This window comes from Juglans microcarpa x Juglans regia, chromosome 4D (assembly GCF_004785595.1).
Source record: "Juglans microcarpa x Juglans regia isolate MS1-56 chromosome 4D, Jm3101_v1.0, whole genome shotgun sequence".
Classification (NCBI taxonomy): Eukaryota; Viridiplantae; Streptophyta; class Magnoliopsida; order Fagales; family Juglandaceae; genus Juglans; species Juglans microcarpa x Juglans regia.
Window position 1 is genome coordinate 31,980,683 of NC_054600.1, and position 23,142 is coordinate 32,003,824.

A 23,142-nucleotide genomic window follows, 5' to 3' on the forward strand; every position below is an offset into this window, starting at 1 on the left:
TACAGATTTCTCCGGCATCTACACCAATCACGTAGTTTTTATGCTGCACCAGTCGAGTTCTAACTTCAGTGGGAGCAAATAATAATAATAATAATATATATGTATATATATTATTATGCCTTTGGATTTGAATCCAATAAAAGTTTTTTTTGCCTCTCACATTTGTTTTGTGCTACTATTGAATCCAACAAATCTCTATGCCTCTGGTACAAAAGCATCTTCCAGAGACTACAAAATAAAGAGAAAATAAAACCCTAAACTTGGGCTAAGAGTTGCCTGACTATTTCTCCACGCTCCTCTTTTCAAACTAATCTCCATTTTCCAGAGCTTATTGGTGTGATAAACAAGAAATATCAGCGGAACAACTCAGAGAGGGAAAGGGCCGAAAGTGCTCGTGGCGATGATCACAACCCCAACAAAAGTCACGTCTCTTTACTCTTCTTCATCTCTGACCATTTGTGCTAGAATTCGGCCTTCTAACAAAGCGCCCCTGCAAGCCCCAAACCCACCACGATCAGCAAAAGAGAGAAGAGAGAAGTTTATTTCATTTCCTGAAGATTAAAGAAAATAATCAGGCAGAAAATAAGAGTTATGAAGTGGCCATTGCCAGAGTAGCCTGTTTATGTCGGAATAAAAACCGACCACTTTCTTAGGAAAACTCTGAAAAAGAAAATACATCAAACAATGTAGTCTAGGAATAAGGTAAATACGTAAAGTTAATACAGTATCCATGTTTTACTCCCTTCACAACTTTTTTCAGTTCTATTCATCTCGTCTAATTATTATAATTTTTTTAATTCTCATATAAAATAAAATAAAAAATTTAATTTTTTTAAATTTTAAAATAAAAATAATATTAAAAATATATTTTTTAATAATATTTTATTTAACTTTTAATTTTACTCTCATTTCACCTGTAAAAAGTAAAAATATGAAGGGACGATCTCCCAGCTTTTTGTAGCATATGTTCAAGGACAAAGATTTTACATCCTAATTTAGGGGTAGAACTAGATCATGTAGAATAATATTATAACAATTTTTACTAATTACCTTCATTCTAGGCCGTTGATCAGCGTTGACTTTTCTGACCTGATATCTGATTTTCTTAGAGAAGAGTCGTGTACGCCGTTTTTCCTTGTACCGTAGCACGCTAGCTTCTCTCAGCCCGCCTCCATCCAAAAACAAATCAATTTGCGCTAGCCTGGCCTGTTCCCACCACACGCACAAAAAAAAAAAAACACAAAACCAGTCAATGACAATTCTCTCCTTTTCCCACACATTCCTAGTTAATGAAGGGTTAGATATTGGCTAGTGCTACGAGCAGTAAGCTTTGCTAAAATATATATTGCTCCAATAAGTGGATGTTTTTAAATTTTGAAAATAAAATATAATGTATTTGAATAGAAAAAAATTATTATACGGTAAAGATGAGATATTTTCATCTTATCTAAATTGGATAACCAAATGTTATATCTGGGATCAAGTAAGGCCTTATATGGCCTTATTTTAAAAAAATGAAAAAGTTAATGACTTTAAAAAAAAAAAAAAATGAAAAATAAGGAGGTTGGGAAGCCAAATTAAATTCAGTTCATTTTTATAATCTTATTTGCATTTGAAAAGAAGCTTGACAACCGACAATACTAAAAAGAGTACTACCGACTGCTCAAAGCCACAAACACAAAACTGAGTTTTAAAAAAGAAAGAACAGAGTCTGGAAAAAATGCGACCACAGAGCATGTTTCAAGTGTGTTCTAAGTTTCTTGGAATTGTTTCGCGTGTGGGAGATGAGAGACATACGGACACATCATCCCCCGGCATGTCGGAGCCTAAAATCTCGTCAGAAAATGGAGACCCCCGGTTGGACCAAGCGTTCAAGACCTCTTCAAAATTCAGCTTCAGCAATAATCCCGAATTGGGTTTCGGGGATGCAGAATTCTCTCTGGGCAATTCCTTCTCCTTCAACTCCACGACCGACAACTTCTCGACCTTTTTCTTCTTCTTCTTCTTCTTCTCGGTAGAAACTGAAGCCTTGTGAAATCTGGGAGAGATTTGATGCACATCCACAATGGAGAAACCCCACCAATTTCCCTCATCCACGTGCCTCAACGCTCTCACTCCTCCATTGATTCTCATTCCAAACCCAAGGTCGAATTTTCCACCAAAACCCAATCCCACTGGAATTGAATTCCCGTACCAAGAAATCTTTTGGCCACTGCCATAAGAGGAACCAGCGTTGAAGTCATCTACCATATCTGTATCCACACTCAAATTTCCCATAATGCTATCGATTCCCTCTTCTATTTCTTCGTCAAGAATCGATTCTGCATCAAAATCTTCATCATACCCATCACACAATTCCAACGAACTCGCATGGAAATCAACTTCCCCTGGACTTTGACAGGGTTTGTCGCAAAAATTCGTTACCTTGGATTGAATTTGAAAACTGGGCTTCTCTTGAATTGGTTGGTGAAGCAAGAAAGCAGAACTGTCGGTGACTCGAAAGGGCAGCAGCAACTCTGGGGAATCGTCTAAGAAAGAATCATGTTGCTTGGTAAATTTGCGAGGCTTTGTGAGGTTTTTAGTAGAGAAGATGTTGGGATAGGCTGTGGAGAGGAGGGCTGCCGCCTCGTTGTAGGTTTGATTCGGACGCTTTCGTGGAGTTCTGGATTTTCGGGTGCAAATTGTGAGCGGAGAATTGCTCGATTCTGAGAGAGTCGAAGAAGGTGAAGAAGTTTGCGACGTTCGACTCGATGTGGATGGAGATTTTACGATGTCGAGGTCAAGTGCATAAGTTCTACCGCTGCCTCCGCTTAAACACGAAGACATTTGTGGAAGTTACTCGGAAAGAAGATGAAATTCAGTGTAAACTGGAGGTCTAAGACCCAAAGTCAGACCGGATACAGGCTCCTACAACAAAGAACGAAGAAGGATTGAAGAAAGCCTCTAACTCAGATTTGAGTCGGTATAAAGAAGAGCCCAGAAAGACAAGTGGGCAATAAAGGTATTACCGTATCTGACCCGGAATTTAGATTGAATTCAGTCTTTGATACTGGACTGGTTCAGCACACAACAATTAAAGAGCTGAAACAGACCAAACCTCAGCTTCGAAATCAGAAGGTAACTGAGAAACCCAATTCCAAGAAGAGCTCAACACTACTACACTTCTGACTGAGAACGGGAAAAGAGAGAACAGAGAAAGTACAAAACCCTAAACCCTGGAAGCACAGCTAATAAAAGCTATTGGCAAAAATGGGAAATAAGAAAAACCAAGAATTATAAGATGTATTAATTAAAGGAACACGCTAGACCCCTCTACAAAAACCACTGTACTAAAAAATTCCATTTTTGAACAACGTAACAAGCTTTCCTGGAAAATCTATGAACGAAAACCCTCAGAAACCCAAACGTATCTCTACCTCTATCTATCTCCCTGTGAAAAAAAAAAAAAAACAGAGGATGCAAAATCCTCTAATAAAAACAGGGTATCTCAAAACCCTAGAGAATAGAATCCAAAACTGTGATGGGTCTTCAGCCGAAAGTAATGAGATATATCTGAGAGGGTAAAGTGCCCAATAGAGTTATACAAATAAGACTCTGAATTATAGAAACAGAGACAGAAATAAAAGCTGAATAAGAAAGGAAGGTTTCTTTGCAGAGTGGATCACGAGGAAGAGCGGATAAAAGGAAAAGAACCGTTGGGAGCTCTGTACTTATAGACATGCGGCGCTGTGGCGGAAACATATGAGCACGGAGACGCACAACACGGACTCACTCTCACTCACTCTCTCTCTCTCTGTATAGAATCGACCGAGGTACTGAAGAGCTTCATTCGAGTGATAGAGATGAGAACGGAGGATGAGACAATGCTCAGTGTCAGCAGTTCCGAATGTGGGACCGCTTTCTCACTGTTTTATTCCTTTCTCGCCCTTTTTAAGTTTTAACTTTTACCCCCTCAATTATTTTCTCTGTCATTTACTATATTAACCCTTTCTTTGTTCAATTTTTTTACAAATTTCGCGTGGGGAAGGCATTGAGATAGTAGAATTTTTTTAGTAAAATATCATATCATTTAAATTGTAATATTTAATTTATAAGATTTAAATTTTAAAAATTATTTTTCAAATAAAATTATAATATATAAATGCTTTGCTAAGTATGTTTTACATATTAGATTAAGAATATAATTTTATTAACACACCCAGGCGGATTTAACCGAATCTGCCTCTCAATTTTTTTTAAAATCTCATTTTTCTTCTTAATGTTTTTTTTTTATTTAGGAAAAAAAAAATTTTGACAAAAAATAATAATAACCCCCATTGTGCCCCCAAGTTTGTTAAAAGATGATTTTTCTCCTTTAGTTTATTGCTATAAACTTACCAAAATTATTATTTTCCCACCAAAGAAATTTAAAAAAGCACCTTAAAAATATTTTTATCAATAAATTAGGATTTTGATCCTAAGAAATTAAATATGTATAATTTCTGTTAATTTTTTCTTGCTAATCCAAACATATTTAATTTTATTTTTAAAGGAAACAACTTTTATCTCTAATTTACGATGTCTTTCTACTATAAACATACTCCATATATTCCTAAATTCAAATGTTGGCACCTTTTCGTATTTTGTGCTATATTTACAACGCATAATTCATGCGAATATTTGTTGTGTAACTTTATTGGTTAATGTAAAAAAAGGTTTGTATTTTTACAACAAAGGTTGTTTATAAATAACTAAATTCATGTTTTTCAATTGTTAGGGCACTTTCTAATAAAAACAAACAAGATATTTTGTTGATATTCTTTTAACTGCATTCGTAGTTTCTTCTCTCTCTATATATATTGAATATATGAAAAAAAAATATTATAATTACAAAATGATTATATAAAAATAATCTCACATATTGATATGATTTGTTAAATTATAAATTTATTTTTATTATAAAGTAAATCTGATCGATCACAATAAATCATATTAATTTATATAATTATTTTTATATAATCTATTTATAGTTGTAATAATCTTCGTAAAAAAAATAGTTAAAAAATTGGCGAACCATTGTGCCTCAAGATTGCCGGCAAAGAAAGTAAGGGAGAGAGTATAAACAAAATCTGTCCAAATTTGACCTAAGGAATGTAGAGTGCAAATAATTTATAACACCTCGTGTATTTTAGCAGGATGGGTATTTTGGTAATCCCGAGATTCTAATCCTAATCATGGGTAGGCAAGGATGTCCGAATTGGATTTTTGTTTCTAAAAATATGCCACCCATACCTGCTACAAAGTTCATTTTAGATCTAAATGGAAAAGGTTTCTTATCTGCTGACATGTCTAGGGAGGATTGGAGAATTGAGATTTTTAGGGCTTACGTGGGGCGAGGGATTTTCACGGGTATCAAGGACCGTAGGTGGGCTTTTGGATGTCTCATAAGAGCAATAATTTCAACCTTTTTGGTTGTCTTTTAGCCGTCTCATGTGTGGCTGTTGGCAATCATACGTTGGGCTTATTACGTTCGTTGGCTTCTGATTATATTATCACATATATATATATATATATATATATATATATATATATATTATAATCAAGCTTCCATCAGTAAAAACTTAACAAAACAAGAAAGTAAAATATTAAAATACAAATTATCCAGGAGCGCGGAATTTGGATTAAAGGGATATTTTTATAGACCTGCGTTGAAGTTGGCAATTGTGCCGTGTTGTGTGCACATCAAATTAACATATATAGCTCATAATTATTTTTTAGGTATTTTATATTTTCTATTACAATTTTTTGGATATTTTATTTGATAATTGACGAGTGAAAATTAATCATTGGATGTAAAATTATAGTTTATTTGAGGTGGAGAGCTGAAGATGTTAGCAAGCTACGGGGCCTATGGAGCATCGCCCATGAATTTGTGTAGTCACGGGCCTGACGCATCACGGTTTCTAGTCTCATGTTCTTCAAAGATATTTTTCCCAGAATATCTAAATTTATCATCGCCAAAATCCAGAGATATTTGTTTACTTCCATATAATTATGTCACGAATATCTCAAATAATCTTTCTCAGGCCTTGAAATTCAGGGGAGAAAGGAAAATAAAAAAAGAGTTTTGAGGCTTCCCTTTTCCTTCCCTTCTCTGTAAAGCTAAACGTTAATGGCGGTCAAATCAATTATATTATATATATATATATATATATAGCTATATATGGTGGTCCTGACTCCTTCCATGGTATATTGCTTAAGGTAAAAATGTTTGAATTTTGAAAGGGGGAGAGTTGGAGAAAGTTACATGCACTTCTTATGACCACAGACACAGGCATATCGATCCCCTGACACCATGACCACATCTTATCTTTTACAAGGGTGACTTGGAAATCCTACAGCCACTGGAATCGGATAAGTGTCCAGGAATTGGAAATTTCGGGATACATGTGACTCAAATTCTCACGTACGTACATCAATTACCCTACTACGTATACTTCCTTGTGTTATCCCATTCATCTTTAACATCAGATTACATATAAAGCAGCAGAATGAATGGATTCTTGGCTCTTGACATGTCGGTTTCGTCGTCGCCGTTGTCATAATTAAACATCTAAAATTAGGAGATAGAGTCCGGTCAAAATATATAAAAACTATTAGAAGATACTTTGATAAGCAATTAGCAAAGAAACCCTGTGGTAGCCTCCACCACAGAGGCACAAGAAACCGCAGATCAATTCATCCGATGTTGGTATTGAAAAAGGAGCTATTATGTTATCGCTTTTTCTAAATAATGATATTGAAAAAGGGACTACGTATTTCTTCAAAAAATATATCAAAACAACAAACTACAGTGTACCCACAATTTACACCGCTTTCAACAGTGGCTTACTTAAAAACTATCATTTAAGATGATGGTCTTTTTGTAGGGTATGGGTGGAGACCAATAAATTGACCACAAAATTCATTTTAATTTTACACTGCAATTATTGTACTGAAATGTTTTTTGAAAAATTCCACCTCCTCCCTCATCTTTTTCTTTTTCTAATGAAATTTGATTGCTTGGGAGGGGGGGGGGGGGGGGGGGGGAATTTAGGAAAGAAACTCGGCTTAAGGAGAGGCTCAAATGACTCAATACTGTAGAATTCTGGAGACTGCAGATTTCTTCAATTAAGATTGTGATTGTGACATCAACGATCAACCAAAAATGCTAAGTAGTCAATCGTGCAAAATTCCAAACACAATCGGTGCATTACTTTTTCGAAGGTGGATAGCGTGCAAAGCTAAACTGGGCAGTACCCATTATGCCTTGCTTTTGAAAAGAACCCTTAACCCCCCATGATCCCATCCGTCCACCCACGACGATTACTTGGGGGCAAAAACCAGGTGCCGAACTATGTACCAAATATCAAGTCATTATCTCCGTGTGGGGACCATATGGATTAGTATTTTGAAGCAGGGGATCTTGGTCTGATAATGTTGCGCTGACAAATTAGACGTTAAGAGTACTGGACTACCTTAATAAGGCATATCAACAAAAATTCAACGGAAAAATGTGAAGATTTTTCTGTTTGGCGAAAAAAGATCGGCATTTCTCAGTTGAGCTAGAAAATGGTTGCGCTGACAAATTCAATGTTAAGAGTACTGGACTACCTCGATAAGACATATCAGCAAAAATCCGACTGGAAAATATGAAGATTCTCGGTTTGGCGAATAAAAGTTGACATTTCTTAGTTGGCCTAGAAAATAGAGTGAAATTGTGCACCATTTCTTCATAAAAATTGAACATCTCTTTTGAAATCCAGACTTAAGACAAACTTAATGATGTTGTATTAGTAGATTCGACGTTAATAGCATCCTCGAGAATACAAATTAGCACAAATCTAGCAAGAAAATGTGAAGATTTTTCGATTCGACAAGGAAATGTCGACATTCCTAAGTTGGGGGACGAAAAGGGACGATATTGTGCACGCGTCAATATTTTGACTATAATCTTAGTTAAGGATATCAGAATCACGTATATAACTAGGTTTAAGAAGAGATTCAATTTTTATCAATAAATTATAAAATCATAGTTTTCTTTGTGTCTGCATATTCTTTAATCTCAATTCATAACTTTCGCTGTTTAGCTAGTCGTCAAAACATGTAATTTTTTCATATTTTCAGTCCTGACGTCATATTTCTTAGGGCTCGATAAAATGAGATCGTTTTAAATTAGTTAAATAAAATATTGTTATAATATTATTTTTTAATATTATTATTATTTTATAATTTGAAAAAATCAAATTGTTTATTATATTTTGTATAAAAATTTGATAAAGTTGTAATGATGTAATAAGATGAAATGAAATGAAATGAGTTGAAAGTATTTCTATATCCAAACGGACCCTTATTCTTCCTTTATGTCATATTTCCTATAAAATTGTCAAACTCTTTATTTTATGTTATTTTAAGTGATACAGACACAACATGTAAACTCTCACCCAATTAATACTAGAGTTTATATTGTTTATATACAATATTTAATGACGTGCTCCGACTTAATAATATAATTTTTATATTTAGTGACGTAAGATCCACAAACGATATCTATTTCTTTCCTAATTTACAAATCAAATGCGTCAAGCCCACATCCATTGTGAGTCATGCATGTCGGGTTGGGTCGGGTAATGCTTAAAAAGACGAAGAAGAAGTTTGTGTGGCCCATGTCTTTAACTCCCGACACTCCCGCTTTACACACAGTTTGTGAATAGCGTTTTCCGGCCCACTTCAGACTATTACTCGTACTATTTGTGCTCGGAGAAAAAGTTGAAATCCAAAATACCACTGGACTTGTGTTGTTAGTAACGGCGGCCTATACAAATTGAGGTATAAGTGAAAATTTAAAATGAAATTTTTTATATATAACAAGATAAAATACACATTATTATATCAAATATTTTTTAAATTTCCAATAAAATGAGGTTTTATTAAAAAAATTTAAATAGATTTTCTCAATTTTATATCTAATACAATTTAAAATGGGGTCTCCTTGTAAATCTTGTGCATAAATTTAGCAAAATCTCAGGAATTTTTTTTTTTGAATTATTCTGTATATCGAATATAAAATTTAGTATCATGGAATCTTGCACACATGAGAAAATATTTAAAATGAGTCTTTATTTAAATATGTGTTTAAAACAATGATTTCTTTTTTTCTAAAAAAAAAAAAAAAAAAAAACGTTGCATTTTGCTTTTAGGGGTCTTCTTGTATAGAGTGGGACCTTAGGTAATGGCCTAACCATCTAACAACACTCTTATTGGACTAGTTATCTCTAAGTTAAAATTTGGCTAATATATGACTTTTTTACCTTTGATTAATGACTCAAAATTTAAATATATATTTTTTTTACTGAACACTGACATTGGGCTAAGCTTGCGTTTGGATGGTGAGATGATCTCATATATTATGTAAATAATAGTAAAATAATAATAATAAAATATGAAATTATAGTGAATAATATTAAAAACTAATGAAAAATATGTAAAAATGAATGATAAAATAATGAATAGTATTAGAGTGTTATCACCTAAACGGAACCTAAAGTGTCATTTAATAGTGTGTTAAGATTAGAAGAGTTGTAATGAAAGTTGAATAAAATATTATTTTTTAATATTATTATTGTTTTGAAATTTAAAAAAATTGAATTATTTATTATATTTTATGAAAAAATTTAAAAAAATAATAAAATAAAATAAAATGAATCACTTTTACTATCAAAACTGCCCTAAGTGACCTTAGTCTTGAGCCGCCCTGGTTGTTATGAATGAATGAATTCATAAATAAATAACCACGCTTCATTCGTTAAATAACTTTCTCAATAGCAATATGAACATTGCGGTGGAGTTACAACTAACAAGAACAGTGATCTGATTTTAACTTAGAGATAATTGTTTCAATAGATTGGTAAATCGATACAAAAAATTGAAGTAAATTATTTGAATTCTCTCTCACACGGCACATCAAAAAATCTTCCTACAAGTTCACTACTCTACGTTACCCATCGGCTAGATAATCTTTATCTCATTTTATCAATTTGTACAAATTTTTAAATAAAAATAATATTATAATAATAATTTATTCAATTTTTAATAAAAATATCTGACCTCGTTCGATCTGAATTGGCCGGTGATAAACATTTTCTTCGATTGACCAAAACCCAACAGCCCAAAAAAAAAAACCCCTCTCGCCTGTGTACTAATAAAAAAAAGTCATCCTCTCTCTTTCCTGCGAAACCTAAAACCAAGTCCATATTACTGCTCTCTCCCTCTCCGTCTCCCTCCCTCTCCCGCTCTCTTATGGCGACTACCGAACCCACTGAGAACGGTACCACCAACGCCCTGGAGTCCGACACTCAAACACTTCCATCCGAAGGCACTACCACCTCTTCCACGCCAACCGAACCCCCTCCCACTACAACCGCTGCTACCACCGAGACACCAGCCACAGCGCCAACTGATTCCGAACCTTCCACTCAGAACCCAGAATCCGAGTCAGCTCCCACTTCCGACCCGCCGGCTATAGTCACTACCACTGCCACCCCACCCGACAAGAGGTGGCCGGGATGGCCAGGGCACTGCGTGTTCCGGATCATCGTGCCGGTCCTCAAGGTCGGTAGCATCATCGGCCGCAGAGGAGATCTCATCAAGAAGATGTGCGAGGAGACGCGTGCCCGCATTCGCGTCCTCGACGGCGCCGTAGGCACCCCCGATCGAGTTGTGAGCTCCAATTCATCCTCTCTCTCTAGGGTTTTTGCTAATCCTCGTTTGCTTGCTGATAGTAAAAGCAGAAAATATTAAAGTTTTTGGTGTTTAAGCAGTGGAGTAGAGAGCTCTTTTGCTCGAGTCTAATAACTAACTGGTATTTGATCATTGTCTTCAATTGAGCTCTGTTTTGTTGCCAAGAAAATGCTTGAAGGTTATTGCTTATGATAATTGACTCTCAAATATCTCGAGTCGTGGGAAGCTACAAAATTTAAGTGTTAATTTCATTGCGCACAGCCTCGTTAGTTGGGCCACAACCTATATATATTGGATGCATTCCCATACCGATCATCCCATCTCACATTTTCGTCCAGCATCTTTCTTTTAAACACCCTGACTTTGTAATTTCTTGTATTATATTTTTATTACCTTGATCATTGGCTGAAAAAAGTTTATAAGGATTAAGTTGTTGATTGAAAATGTGTGCTTCAAGTGCAACCTAGACCATGACTATTGTAACTCAATGGAGCTGGACTTAGATTCTCTAGTTGCTAGGCTCTAAGCATGGTTTTGTTTAATACAATAAATTCTTAGCAATTTTGTATGTATTATTTGAAAACGTGTATGCAAGGTGAACAAAGCTTATCTATGTCTTGCTCCTCTAAATGATGTTTCTGAGCGCACGCATGCGAAAATTTACATTTCTACTATTAGATATGGCATGCAGATATGCATATATCCAATTGTTCCTTTATTTTTTACAACTATCTTGCTTTGATTGTACTTAGGTGCTGATATCCGGAAAGGAAGAACCAGAGGCACCTTTTTCCCCTGCAATGGATGCTGTGATACGAGTTTTCAAACGTGTCTCTGGATTATCTGAGACTGAGGGTGATGCCAAAGCATCTGGAGCTGCTGGTGTTGCATTTTCTTCAATCCGGTTATTGGTTGCATCGACCCAAGCCATTAATTTAATTGGAAAACAAGGCTCGTTAATCAAAGCTATACAGGAGAGTACTAGCGCTTCTGTCAGAGTATTGTCAGGAGGTATGCATTTGATGCTCCTTGTGTTTTTCCATGACGAAATGTTTTTTTTAGCGGATTACTGGTTCTTTCTTGAAGTAGTGGATTGCTGGATGTTGGTTATAATTGGTACAAACTAGAGGTCTGGTGATCAGGAAAATCCTTTGATTTAGATTTAGGAGCTTAATATGATCCATATGGGGTTGGCTAAGGGATTATATTTGCTGGTTTCTAATTAAAAAGGTTAAATAAAAATAATTGATGGCTGGGTTGGTAATAAAGCTAGAAAAATTAGGATCAAGGGTGCTTTTCTTGTCTGTTAACAATAGCCGTGAGCAATACTTAAGACATTTTTAGTCTGGGGAAGTAAATTTCATATACTTAGTACCAGAATGTTCTAGATGTAGAATTACCGGATTTTTTTTTTTTTTCCTCTCTATGGGCTTTCTGAAGGTTTGGGTTATGTCTTGATTTGTTCTCTCAAATATAGTCGTCTATGAAATCTGAGTAAGAGATACGTATAGAACATGATACAGACCCATCAACATGTCAATTTTGAACATTTGAGATACAGTACAGCAAGAATACAATGCTTAGTTAATGGATATAAGAAATACTTCTGAACATATATTATGCTAGTTTTAGGTTAAAAGATAAACAACAAGCACCAGACATCCAAAAGAAGAGATTTTTGGAATGAAGTGTTAGATGGAGGAAACGACCCTCAAGGGAGTGACTACAGACTATGCTTCTCACTTGAGTCTTAGATCATCATGAGATGCGATGCTGAATCCCTCCTTCAGTGTATATTCCCTCCCTTGGGTGCAAAAAATGTTGCATCTTTAGATTTTTAAATCTCCTTGGTACCTGCGAAATTTGACACCTGTACAGAATGGTTGGATAGAGACCTGTCTCCAGAGTAGAGGAAAGTAGCCTTTTTGTAGTTCAAGAGGGATCAAACTATTTCTGTGCAATTATGAGTGGTGACCGATAAGAAGTGTCTGTCTGTGTTATGCCAGAAAACAAACATTAACCATACTTGAATGATCTTTCTATCTTCCCTGATATTCCAAGAATCCAGGAATTCTACATCTTCCATTGACCTGCCTAGAGTTTATGATTGGATTCTGTTAATGTCTGTAAACTATTTTCCTTTCCTTTTTTATCTTTTTTTTCTTATATTTTAATTCTTCATATCTGTAATTAGACATGAAACAAGGAACATTATACCAATTTCTTTTTGTGCTGGCAGATGAGGTGCCGCTCTATGTTGCTGCAGATGAGAGGATTGTGGAATTGCAGGGAGAAACTTTAAAGGTTCTCAAAGCTCTAGAAGCAGTAGTGGGTCACCTGAGGAAGTTTTTGGTTGATCAAAGTGTTCTTCCTCTTTTTGAAAAGAGTGTAAGCTTGGTTCCTGTTGTGATTTATGGTTCTTTTCACTTTATGTTGTAATTACATTGCAATGTTCATTTTCAGTACGTACTTATCAACAAAAAAAAAATGTTCATTTTCAGTACGCTGCGCCTGTTTCACAAGATCGCATAGTAGATGCCTGGTCTGACAAGTCATCACTGCATACTGCTTCTCAAACTGCAATTGCCACTGACTATCCTCTCTCAGTCTCCGCAAAGAGGGATTCTCTATTCCTTGACCGTGAAACTCATTTAGAGTCTCAACTTCTGCCCTCAGGAATGTCACTCTATGGACAAGATGCTGTACTTTCTGGAATACGTTCTTCAGGACTTGCTCGTGCTGGTGCTCCTATTGTTACTCAGGTTGATATTTTGATTCCCTCAATATCATTGAGTTCAAATTTCCTTCATGATAAGACATCCTCTTTATGTCCAAACAGCAGCTTTTTTGTGGGGCTTTAGGTCAAATGAAGCCAACTGTTTCTGTGTAATCTATGCTTCCCTTAAATCTCCCCTGTATCTCACCTGGGAGATTTCACAATCGGTTTGGCTAGCCCCTAACTTCATTTTCAGTTGTCACCAGTAAGCATTGAGTCTATAGACTTGCACCTTAAGGCTCAAGCCTCATAGACTGGGTCATAAGCCTGAAAGATTAGCTGATTCATGTGGTAGCAAAATTTTGCTGTTACTTGAAAAGGACAAAACTCTCAAACCAATAAGATTGCATCGGGCCTTATGTAATGCACATTACATTTTCTCTCTTATATATGGCCATGATGAATGCTGAGAATAAAATGTGGATAAATATGGCCATTCTTTCCATAGTTTGTAGATTGCTTTGGTCGTGCACTCATTCTACTTTGTGGTTACTAATTCTGATGACATAATTTTGTTTATTGCTTCCTCTAATCAGATTACACAAACAATGCAAATCCCACTGTCGTATGCTGAGGCTATCCTTGGACCTAAAGGGTCTAATATTGCTCTCATTCGTCGTAGTAGCGGTGCCATCTTGACTGTGCAAGAGAGCAGGGGTCGACCTGATGAGATCACTGTGGAAATTAAAGGCACCTCATCACAGGTTCAGACAGCTCAACATATGATTCAGGTGGGAACCTAGACTTTAAATTTTTTTTTTTTTTTAAGTAATCTCTAGATTTATTTTGAAGTTCAAAAAACAATTCATTGTTGCTTTGTCAGAGAATGATTAAAGATACTTAAGCTTGATGTAGTAAAAGACTTGGTTTAAGATTTGGGTTCTCACTTTTAAGAGTGGTAGAGCGTTGGCATTGAGGACATGGTTCTTCTGTATAGACAAATGAATGTAGAGAGAGGCAGTTACTTGATGCTATTTTAATATTTGCAGGAAGCAATAAATACTCATAATGAACCTGTTACAAGCAGCTATGGTGGGATAGATGCTGTTTCGAGGTATTCCTCTTACTCGGGCGCTACATCTTATCCCTCGTCTACGTCAACTTATCCCTCATCTACATTCTCTTCGCAATCGTATGGTGGGTATGGATCTTCCAGTTTAGGAGGAGGCTACAGTACTTTCAGGCTTTGAGGAGGAAAGGTTTTGGGGTGGGGGTAAAGTGATGAAAGACTGGTGACTAATTTTTACGGGTGGACCAATATCTATCCTATTATGTTTAGAGAAGGCTTCATTCCAAATGAAGCATGTGTAATTGTCACTAAAAAAGTGGTTTATGCGTTGATTATGTAATCCAGTGAGCTGTGATTTGCTATTAATTTTCTGGTGGCAAAACTTGGAAAGAGGGACGGTAAATGTAATGAGATGGTGGTAATTTTCTTTAAGGTCTAACTGAATTTTCTCATTCTCTTTTTACTCTGTTTGTTTTGTTTTCAAGAGTGACCCAACCAGCCCGTATCATATATATCATAGATATGCTCTCAGATAACATTGTAAGCACACGCACCTCAAAAGGGCAAGGCACAATGACATGACTTAAAAATAAGCATATTCCCACCCTTAATTTTTCCCGGTTTAGTAGTAACCAAAATCAACGGGAACTGTACTCGTTGGATGAACACTTTTGTCTCTCATCCAGAGGGTCCTGTGTACAGTTAAGTTCCAAAAGTATGGCAGTTTGGTTTTGGGAAGTAATGAAAGTTCTTGTGTATGAGTGACGCGATCAAGTAATGATAATGGTAATGTGCATTATAAATATAATAAACATCATATGATTTATAGACTATATTTTTATTACTTAATAATCCTTTTATTTTAAATCTTTTGCTCTCAAATATAAACAACTAACCACTTTCATCAAAACCACGTCGTATAGACTACATACTTCTTAAGGTTAAAAAGTATACATTTCCTTTATTTTTTTTCGTAGAAATAGAAAATAGAAAGAAACAGCTACGAGAGAGAGAGGCGTGCGAGCCGTTATCTACAAGTCTGTCGTTCGAAACCACCCATACAAATAACGCAGCTAAGTTGAACGAGAGAGAGAGACAGAGAGAGAGACAGAGAGAGAGAGATGCCGACCTTGAATCTGTTCACGAACCTGCCAGTGGATGCAGTGGTGGCCTCTGACATCCTCAAGGACGCCACCAAAGCTGTTGCCAAGATCATTGGCAAACCCGAGTCTGTTAAGTCTCATCTCTATCTATGTTTATAAGCTTTCTGCTTTCGTATTCATGGTTGGATTATGTTCGTTTTTCTTTAGTTGTAGCATTGGTCACAAGCTGTTCGACAAAATTACTTCTTGAATGCCAAGACCATGTTTCTTCTGTTTTTGTACTATTTACCTTGTTGAGCTATACTTGAAGACTTCTGACAAAATTTGTCGCTTTATCTATACTTCTTCTTTTGTCGTGATTTTTCGAGTATTTAGTTGGTTAGAACTAATATCTGTCTGTTTAGTTCTCTTTATTTCTTTCTTTCTTTCTTTCTTTCTTTCTTTTGTAGCATGCATACGTGCTTTTTATGATTTCCCCCTCTATTTTTCAGTATGTGATGATTTTGCTGAATGGGGGAGTGCCTATAGCATTTGCGGGCACTGAAGAGCCAGCCGCATATGGAGAACTGATATCCATTGGGGGTCTTGGACCAAGTGTGAATGGAAAATTGAGTTCAACAATTGCAGAGATTCTCCAGACTAAGCTATCTATAGACAGCTCCCGCTTCTATATCAAATTTTATGATGTTCAGGTAGCTTTTCTTTTTTGACTCATTCCATTTTAGTTGTTGTTTGGACTTTATTTGTTTCTATTGTCGTAGAATTGCAGCTAGTATTATACCTGTATTACTGTTTGTATGGCAGAATATGCTTTCACCGGGCATAATTGGCAGAACATTACTGGCATTTTTGCTTGAAATTTTGAATGGTCTAGAGAGAGAGAGAGAGAGAGAGAGAGAGAGAGAGAGAAACGTGGGGAATCAAAATTTTAAATGTCAGCAGAGATGCACATTCTCCCAAGGATCTGGCTAGTTTTCTGCTGAATGCAATGAAGGGTACTAGGAACCCACTGTTTGGCCGAAGTATTCTCCTACTTATACCTGGGGGTTCAGAGTCTTAAAATTATACTCTTTAGTTACTTTATCTTTGAATCCCCTCCCCAAGGTCATGAATTTGAGGGTACTTAGACAAAACATGCAAGTCGAGCATTTTTCAAGTTGAAGCTAGAGCAGATTCAGATTCCAACGAGTGGTTTAGGTCCAAGTCCTTTAATTAAATTCTTGTTCCCAACCCCTCTATTTACATTTTACGTATAGGGAGTTGCATCTTATAGCCTGGTACGCAGCTGTATGTAGTAATAAATAGGTTCATTTGCCCATGCAATGAGTTTGTATTGGAAACTCTATGCTGCTGAAAAACGAGCATGGCACCAGTCATTGTATGCCGAAATAGAACAACCTCTTTCAGCTATATTGTAACAAACCAAGGAAAGTCTAAATATTTGTACTTTACTCCAAAAGAATTATTCACTACATTTGTAAGTGAGATTAGCTTTGATACCATTTGTAATGGCCCAAGTAAAAACCCAAATCTCACCCAGGTTTATACTCCAAACATATTAGTCGATATCATAATTGAAATTTTGTATAATTATTAGAAATGGCATAAAATTCTCTCTCCTAGGCAACTTGGGTTCTTGTTCGCTACCATTCTATGGGTTGGAGTATTACATATATTCTTTATGGTATAATTATCAAAAGTTAATGCATTTGTAGTACTATTTCGATTGTTTACCAATTAGTTTATTTGTTCTTACTTTTGATGGTCCAGCGATCCTTCTTTGGGTTCAACGGCTCAACTTTTTGAGCAGCATTCCGGATTGGTAATGGATCCATGGAAATCATAAGGCAGGGCAGAAGCTTGTGATGAACCATTCTTGTCAGTTGTAACTTTCTTTAGAGCAGAAAGAACCAATGTATTTGATTATAATGAAATAAATACAAATACTTTTTTTTTATTTAAGTTTGAAAATGATTTCCTGACTTCCTCTTTGTGGTTCTTGTGAAGTCTAGCCTTCTTACGTCCACTAGCTAGAACCTATCCAAGCCCCGTGTACGATGCAAGTAAATAGCTACAGTCAAGTAAAATGACTTGATTTTGTGCATAAGATCGTGCCGTTGCAAGTCATCCATAATTTTACGAGTCGCATGCATCCAATTTCTCACTTAAGGGGGTAAAAAGGACGCTCCATTGAGAGAGAACCATGAATCCCAATGGATGGCCTACAAAGAATGGGAAAGTCAGCTACGAGGACCTTGCAAGTGAACAAGAACCTTATGCAAGATGGTAGAATTGACACTTTTTCCCCCATAAACGTAAAAAATAACATGACGTTTCTACCAAATTGATCTAAACCCAGGTACAATGCAAAGTGTCAAAAACCCACGGTCCCCACTTCAAACTACAGGGTCCCGCTAGAAAAATCTTCTCAAACTAGCGCGGAAAGAAACTAGATACAGTTCTCAAGAAAAAAATGATAATAAAACAAGGTACGGTAGATACATATAATGGGAGAATTATTCTGTCTTGCAGTGTCTGCTATTAGAGGTACAGTGATAAATTGCAGGGGGCAAAAATCATCCCCGAGTCACCATCCATACTTGGCTTGTGTTTCAGCTTTCGTGAGAAAGCCTTTTGAGCGCCGCTCTGAAAGTTCCATCTCTTTCTGCTTCATATCAAAGAATAAAGAACCGATCTGATGCTTCCTCTTATGCAGCTTTGTAGGTTTTCCCTTTGTTGAGACAGGCTACAGGAAATACGTGCAGTTAATTAAAGAATATCACTTGAGAGAAAGAAACACACACACACACACAGCATTTTTTTTTCTAAGCAATTTCAGACACTCTCAATAAATAAAATGATCCTATAAGGTGAAAAAAGTTTAACAATATGATATGAATCATCTCATACTTCATAATAAAATTATAGCTCAGCAATCAGATTTTTTTTTAGATGACTAACATAGTTTTTATCTCAACTTTACGATAATGAAACACAAGAAAAAGTTTTGCGGTATACGGTCCCAATGATGCACTGCTAATATTGGCAACACAATACCAATACACAGGAAATATAAGAAAACTCAGAAAACTAGAAACAATTCCCAAATATGAGCAGCCACCCAAAGATAAAAGGGTTTCTATTTTTTCTTTTTCTTTTCTGGTTTTTTTTTTTTTTTGGGGGGGGGGGGGACTCTAATCTGCCCCAGTGAACTTCACAATGATGGCTACCAAACTGTCCTTTCCAAGACCCAAGGAGATCCACCACTCCTAAAAGGCATTGCTGAGCAACTCCCAATAGACTGAATGCATTATGATTCCACAAAGTACAAGCTATTTCTCAGTAACACAATAGATGGCCAACAGATTTTCCACTATCCGCCTCTTCCTTGAATTATCCAAAGCAAAGATCTTCTCCAGGTAGTTGTCCAAACAAAATAACACTCTCTGTGGGGTGTTAGTCATCCAAGCACATATTCCAACTGTTACTCAGGATATAATTCTCTAGTCCCAACCTCCTTTTTTCATGGCTAAATAAAAGAGATCTGGAAATTAAACCATCAAGCATCTTCCAAGTATCTGATTAATTCATTGCACAGACCACCGAAATACCATTCATGAAGGAAGAACTGAGTTTAACATTTGCCTTTGAGTTCCATGGTTCATTAGCACGTGACTAGCCCCAAGCAAAGGCATCTTAACTATTCCCAAATACATCTTACTTCATATCCCATCTAGTATACTCAGGAAACATATGCCTGCCAACTCGAATACATACCAGGAAACCTTTCCAATAACTTATTTTTCTTCTGCATGAGATTCCAGAGTGTTGACTTTCAATGATAGTGTTTTTAAAACCACCGATTACTTTCACCCTTGGTGGTACCAATATTCCTCGATGCAAGTGTAGGTTTCAAGACTTCCTTAATCCACCTTTCCTTCCTATTCCTTCTCTCTCCCTCTTCCACCATTGCCTCACTCTCTCTACTTAGTTGCTTATAGAAAAGAGAGAAGCATAGGGTAGCACCCAGCATGGACAAGTTAAGTAATAATAATATTATGGAAAAGAGCACATTAAATATGCTACCCAATACTAGCAAACACAATAAGGGAATAACCAATTTTAGCACTAAGTTGCTCCCTTTTGATTTTTTAATAACTCTTGCACGACCACTGAGATTTTCTTCATAGAAACTAACATAAACTATAACACAACACTGCAGCAGCTAAACGATACAATGCTATCACCCTATATGTGATGAATTTAGCTAAAAACACTCGAGCTCGTTTACTGTGACCAACCATAAGATAGCAGGAACTCCTTGCCACATCTACTTAGTTCAGCTCAAATTCAAGATAAACTAGGCCGATAAATCACTAACACAAATCTTCAACATTTAGACTGTAAATTGACGCTTGCTTCAGACTAAATTAGTAGATAAATTACACCTGCAGAACTTTCTTACTCCTAAAAGGAGCAAAAAGCCTAAAATTTAGCTAAAAAACTGTATTAGTATCCTGCCGTCTTTGTTAGCTCAAAGAATATGTCGATTGAAGAAAATGGCCAGCCTAAAAGTTGCAAAAGTGATATAATCTCATGCCGATGATATTAGACGAGGAACGTATATCAGTTTTAGTATTTGCGAAACCAATGCAATACGATGCTTTGATATTATAAATGAAAAGGCAGATGTGAAAAATAACACACTAGGTAATTATACAGGAGAAAAACTCAATGACCACACTAAAAAATCAAGAAGCTACTAATAAAATTTACCTGGTAAGAAGGCCCAAAAGCTATTCCGGTTAACTTGACCTGGTCCTCCCTCGGTCGATTCTTCATCAACTCATCCTGCTTCACTTCAACTATTTCCGCTGGAACCTCAATTCTCCCTCTCTTCCCAGGCACTCTAACCCCAATTTCACCCGTCCCCGGCTTCTCCAGCAGCGGCCTATCGGTCCAATTGCTTTCATGCTGCCCATAATCACCATAATTAGCATAACTTTGATCATCCCCATAGTTGAAATTATCTACACCCCTCGTAACATATTGTGATTGAGGATCTACAATTGCATTTTGATCAATGCCCGATTGATTATTCTGGTATGTATCATAGTTCACATTATAATTCCTTACAGTCTGATCGATCCCCGAGTCAAAACTCGCATAGCTATTCGAGTCGACACTGTTATTCCCCAAATTTGGATCAGCACCCGAGTCGTCCTCCGGTCGAGAACCGCCCCAATTTGATGCTGGCGCATCTGTCTCAACAATTGCTCTTCGCCCAGTACCGGAGCTCGGAATAACACCCAATGTGGCCGAGTTCCTGGGCGCCGGAATGCTAGACAGGAACGACTTAACCGATGGGGTTTGCGCCGCCGTGGAATCTAACTCCTTCCGCCTCCTTCGTTCTTTTTCTTCGTCATCGTCTTCGTCGTCGATCTCGGTCGATTTGAACGAAGAAGGAGCTATAGGAGGCTTGAATAGGACAACCCTTTTGGCCTTGGGCTCCGAGGATGAGGTATTTGAAATGGGTTGGTGGGGGTCTTGATGGAGAATAAGAGGGTTGGGGGGCAGCGATGAGGGTTGCTTGGGTTTTGGTTGGGGTAGGGTTAAGGAGAGAGAGGAAGATTTGGGTTGGGGAAGAGAGGAGAAAAAGGACGAGGTCTTAGGATTTACAGATTTTGGTTGCGGCTGTGGTTGATGATGATCTTCTACTTCTTCCTCGTCTGAAGAGGCGTAGTTGGCTAGCAAAGAGTCCATTAGAGAGACCCAGAGGAGCGTAAAACCTAAACAATACTACGTGAAAAGTTGCAGTTGGGATGGGTTCAGGACTCGGGAGAGGATTTCGGGTTTTGGCGATGAACCTACCCATTTATCCGTTTTTCTTTTTTCTAGGGATATATGATAATTTTCATCCGATTTCTTTAAATACTAAAAATGGATAAATAATCGAACAAAAAAAATAATATTTTAATTTTAAAAATTGATCCAACTATTTAAATTAATCTCATATTTTTTAAAAGAAAAATGTTGTTGGAGTCGTTGAAAATTATCGTTCAATTTTATCTTTTTTTTTTAATTTATTTAATAATTAAGAAAATAATTATTAATGAAATTATGTATTTTTTATTTTTTTTAATAATTAAAGATATTAAAAAATTATTGAATAAATAAATAAAAACTATCGCTAGGACTGTCCTTTCATACATCTTTGAGTTTAAATCGATTGTTCTCTGCCGCAAATAAATCGAAGGAAGTTTACACGTACCGGTAATAACTCATGTAGACCACATAATTATAAACAAAACCACGCGTGAGGAGTTAGAAGATGAAAGACATAACTCCACAACTCTTCGGCATCTCTTTATACAACTGTCGCGTCCAATCGAGGGTAGTCACCACATCATTTAACGATGAAAGTCACCATTTTATTTAAAGTTTTGGTTGGGAGATGAAAATCACATAATTCACACGTATGGAAATTCCTTCCGTGCATCCTTTCTCCCAAACTCTAACCATCGACATCTCTCCTCTTTCCCTAACCCAGAGACCTATGTTAATACATAGAGCAGTTGTTGAAAATTTCTTTATCCAAAATTGTTGTTGAACCAAAATCCCACTTACAAAGGATAACAGGCCAGTGAATTAAACCAGTTAATCAAATTAGTGAAGAAAAAAAATAAAAATAAACAGCTACCACATTAATCTAAAAATCTATTTCCTCCTCTTTCTGTTTTGAGTTAACAAAGTAAATTGGTAAAGTAGGTAAAATAGCAAAAAAGGAAGACATACCAAGCAAGAACATCAAAATTCTTGAAAAGATCCTTGAAAAAATTGGCAGCCCCAAATCCCATTTCGCTCTCAGATCCCTTAACGCATTATCTATGTCTTCTTCCTTTGTTCTGGTCTCAAATCACTCTCAAAAGCAGCCTAGCCTGGTGAGGACTACTTCTATCTACTTTAAGTTGAAATGAAAGAGAGAGAGTAGAGTGTTTGAAGTGTTAGAAATAAGAGCAAACAAATGTATCAAAAGTGGTCCCATGCGCTTCTCTCGATTTTCATTTCATTTTTTTTTATTTTTTTTTAATTTATGTCAGATGTTGTCAACCGATTACAATTCGGTTTTGTATGGCCAGTTGTGCCTAGCATAATTGGCTTCAAATTCCTTTGAAATGCGAAAAAAAATAAATAAATGGACCGCGATACGTCTACCGCTCCTAGCTCCCGTTGGGAGCCACCTTTAGGCATAATTAGTCTTTTCTTTACATGTATTTTTTAACAGTTTTAAATATTTTTAAAAAAATAAAAAATACTATAGTATTGAAAAATATTTTTTTAATCACTAAATAAAAAGAAAAATTAAAAATTAAAATAAAAAATTATAGCGGCAATACCGAGCGGTAAAAACAAGTGGTGAGAGTATTATTTTTCGAAATAAATTATCTAATCTTATAAATTAAATTATGTAATATGGATCATATGTAGCGTAAATA

The 23,142-nt window shown here is 36.2% G+C and overlaps 4 protein-coding genes across 5 annotated transcripts; 2 read left to right on the top strand and 2 right to left on the bottom strand.

Moving 5' to 3' along the window:
• Window positions 1–77: 77 nt before the first annotated feature.
• On the bottom strand, window positions 78–3,820 carry LOC121261083 (protein CHLOROPLAST IMPORT APPARATUS 2-like). Its single transcript, XM_041163254.1, has 3 exons — window positions 1,798–3,820; window positions 1,051–1,206; window positions 78–490 (listed from the first exon to the last, which is right to left on the bottom strand). The coding sequence occupies exons 1-3, from the start codon at window positions 2,824–2,826 to the stop codon at window positions 443–445; spliced, it is 1,233 nt and encodes a 410-aa protein (XP_041019188.1). The 5' UTR covers window positions 2,827–3,820; the 3' UTR covers window positions 78–442.
• A 6,315-nt stretch (window positions 3,821–10,135) lies between these two features.
• Window positions 10,136–14,995, top strand: LOC121261084 (RNA-binding KH domain-containing protein PEPPER). Its single transcript, XM_041163255.1, has 6 exons — window positions 10,136–10,737; window positions 11,511–11,769; window positions 12,998–13,146; window positions 13,260–13,520; window positions 14,071–14,265; window positions 14,524–14,995. Exons 1-6 carry the CDS (start codon window positions 10,318–10,320, stop codon window positions 14,722–14,724), a joined length of 1,485 nt encoding a protein of 494 aa, XP_041019189.1. The 5' UTR covers window positions 10,136–10,317; the 3' UTR covers window positions 14,725–14,995.
• On the bottom strand, window positions 13,227–21,496 carry LOC121261085 (proline-rich protein PRCC). 2 transcript variants are annotated; one of them, XM_041163257.1, is made up of 4 exons: window positions 20,783–21,496; window positions 20,423–20,620; window positions 18,151–18,392; window positions 13,227–13,247 (listed from the first exon to the last, which is right to left on the bottom strand). In XM_041163257.1, the coding sequence occupies exons 1-3, from the start codon at window positions 21,407–21,409 to the stop codon at window positions 18,234–18,236; spliced, it is 984 nt and encodes a 327-aa protein (XP_041019191.1). In that variant the 5' UTR covers window positions 21,410–21,496; the 3' UTR covers window positions 13,227–13,247; window positions 18,151–18,233. The 2 variants fall into 2 exon arrangements, with proteins under 2 accessions (XP_041019191.1, XP_041019190.1); XM_041163256.1 differs by having other exon boundaries at window positions 20,423–21,496.
• Window positions 15,512–17,606, top strand: LOC121261087 (macrophage migration inhibitory factor homolog). Its single transcript, XM_041163259.1, has 3 exons — window positions 15,512–15,775; window positions 16,138–16,338; window positions 17,417–17,606. The coding sequence occupies exons 1-3, from the start codon at window positions 15,665–15,667 to the stop codon at window positions 17,450–17,452; spliced, it is 348 nt and encodes a 115-aa protein (XP_041019193.1). The 5' UTR covers window positions 15,512–15,664; the 3' UTR covers window positions 17,453–17,606.
• Window positions 21,497–23,142: the final 1,646 nt, after the last annotated feature.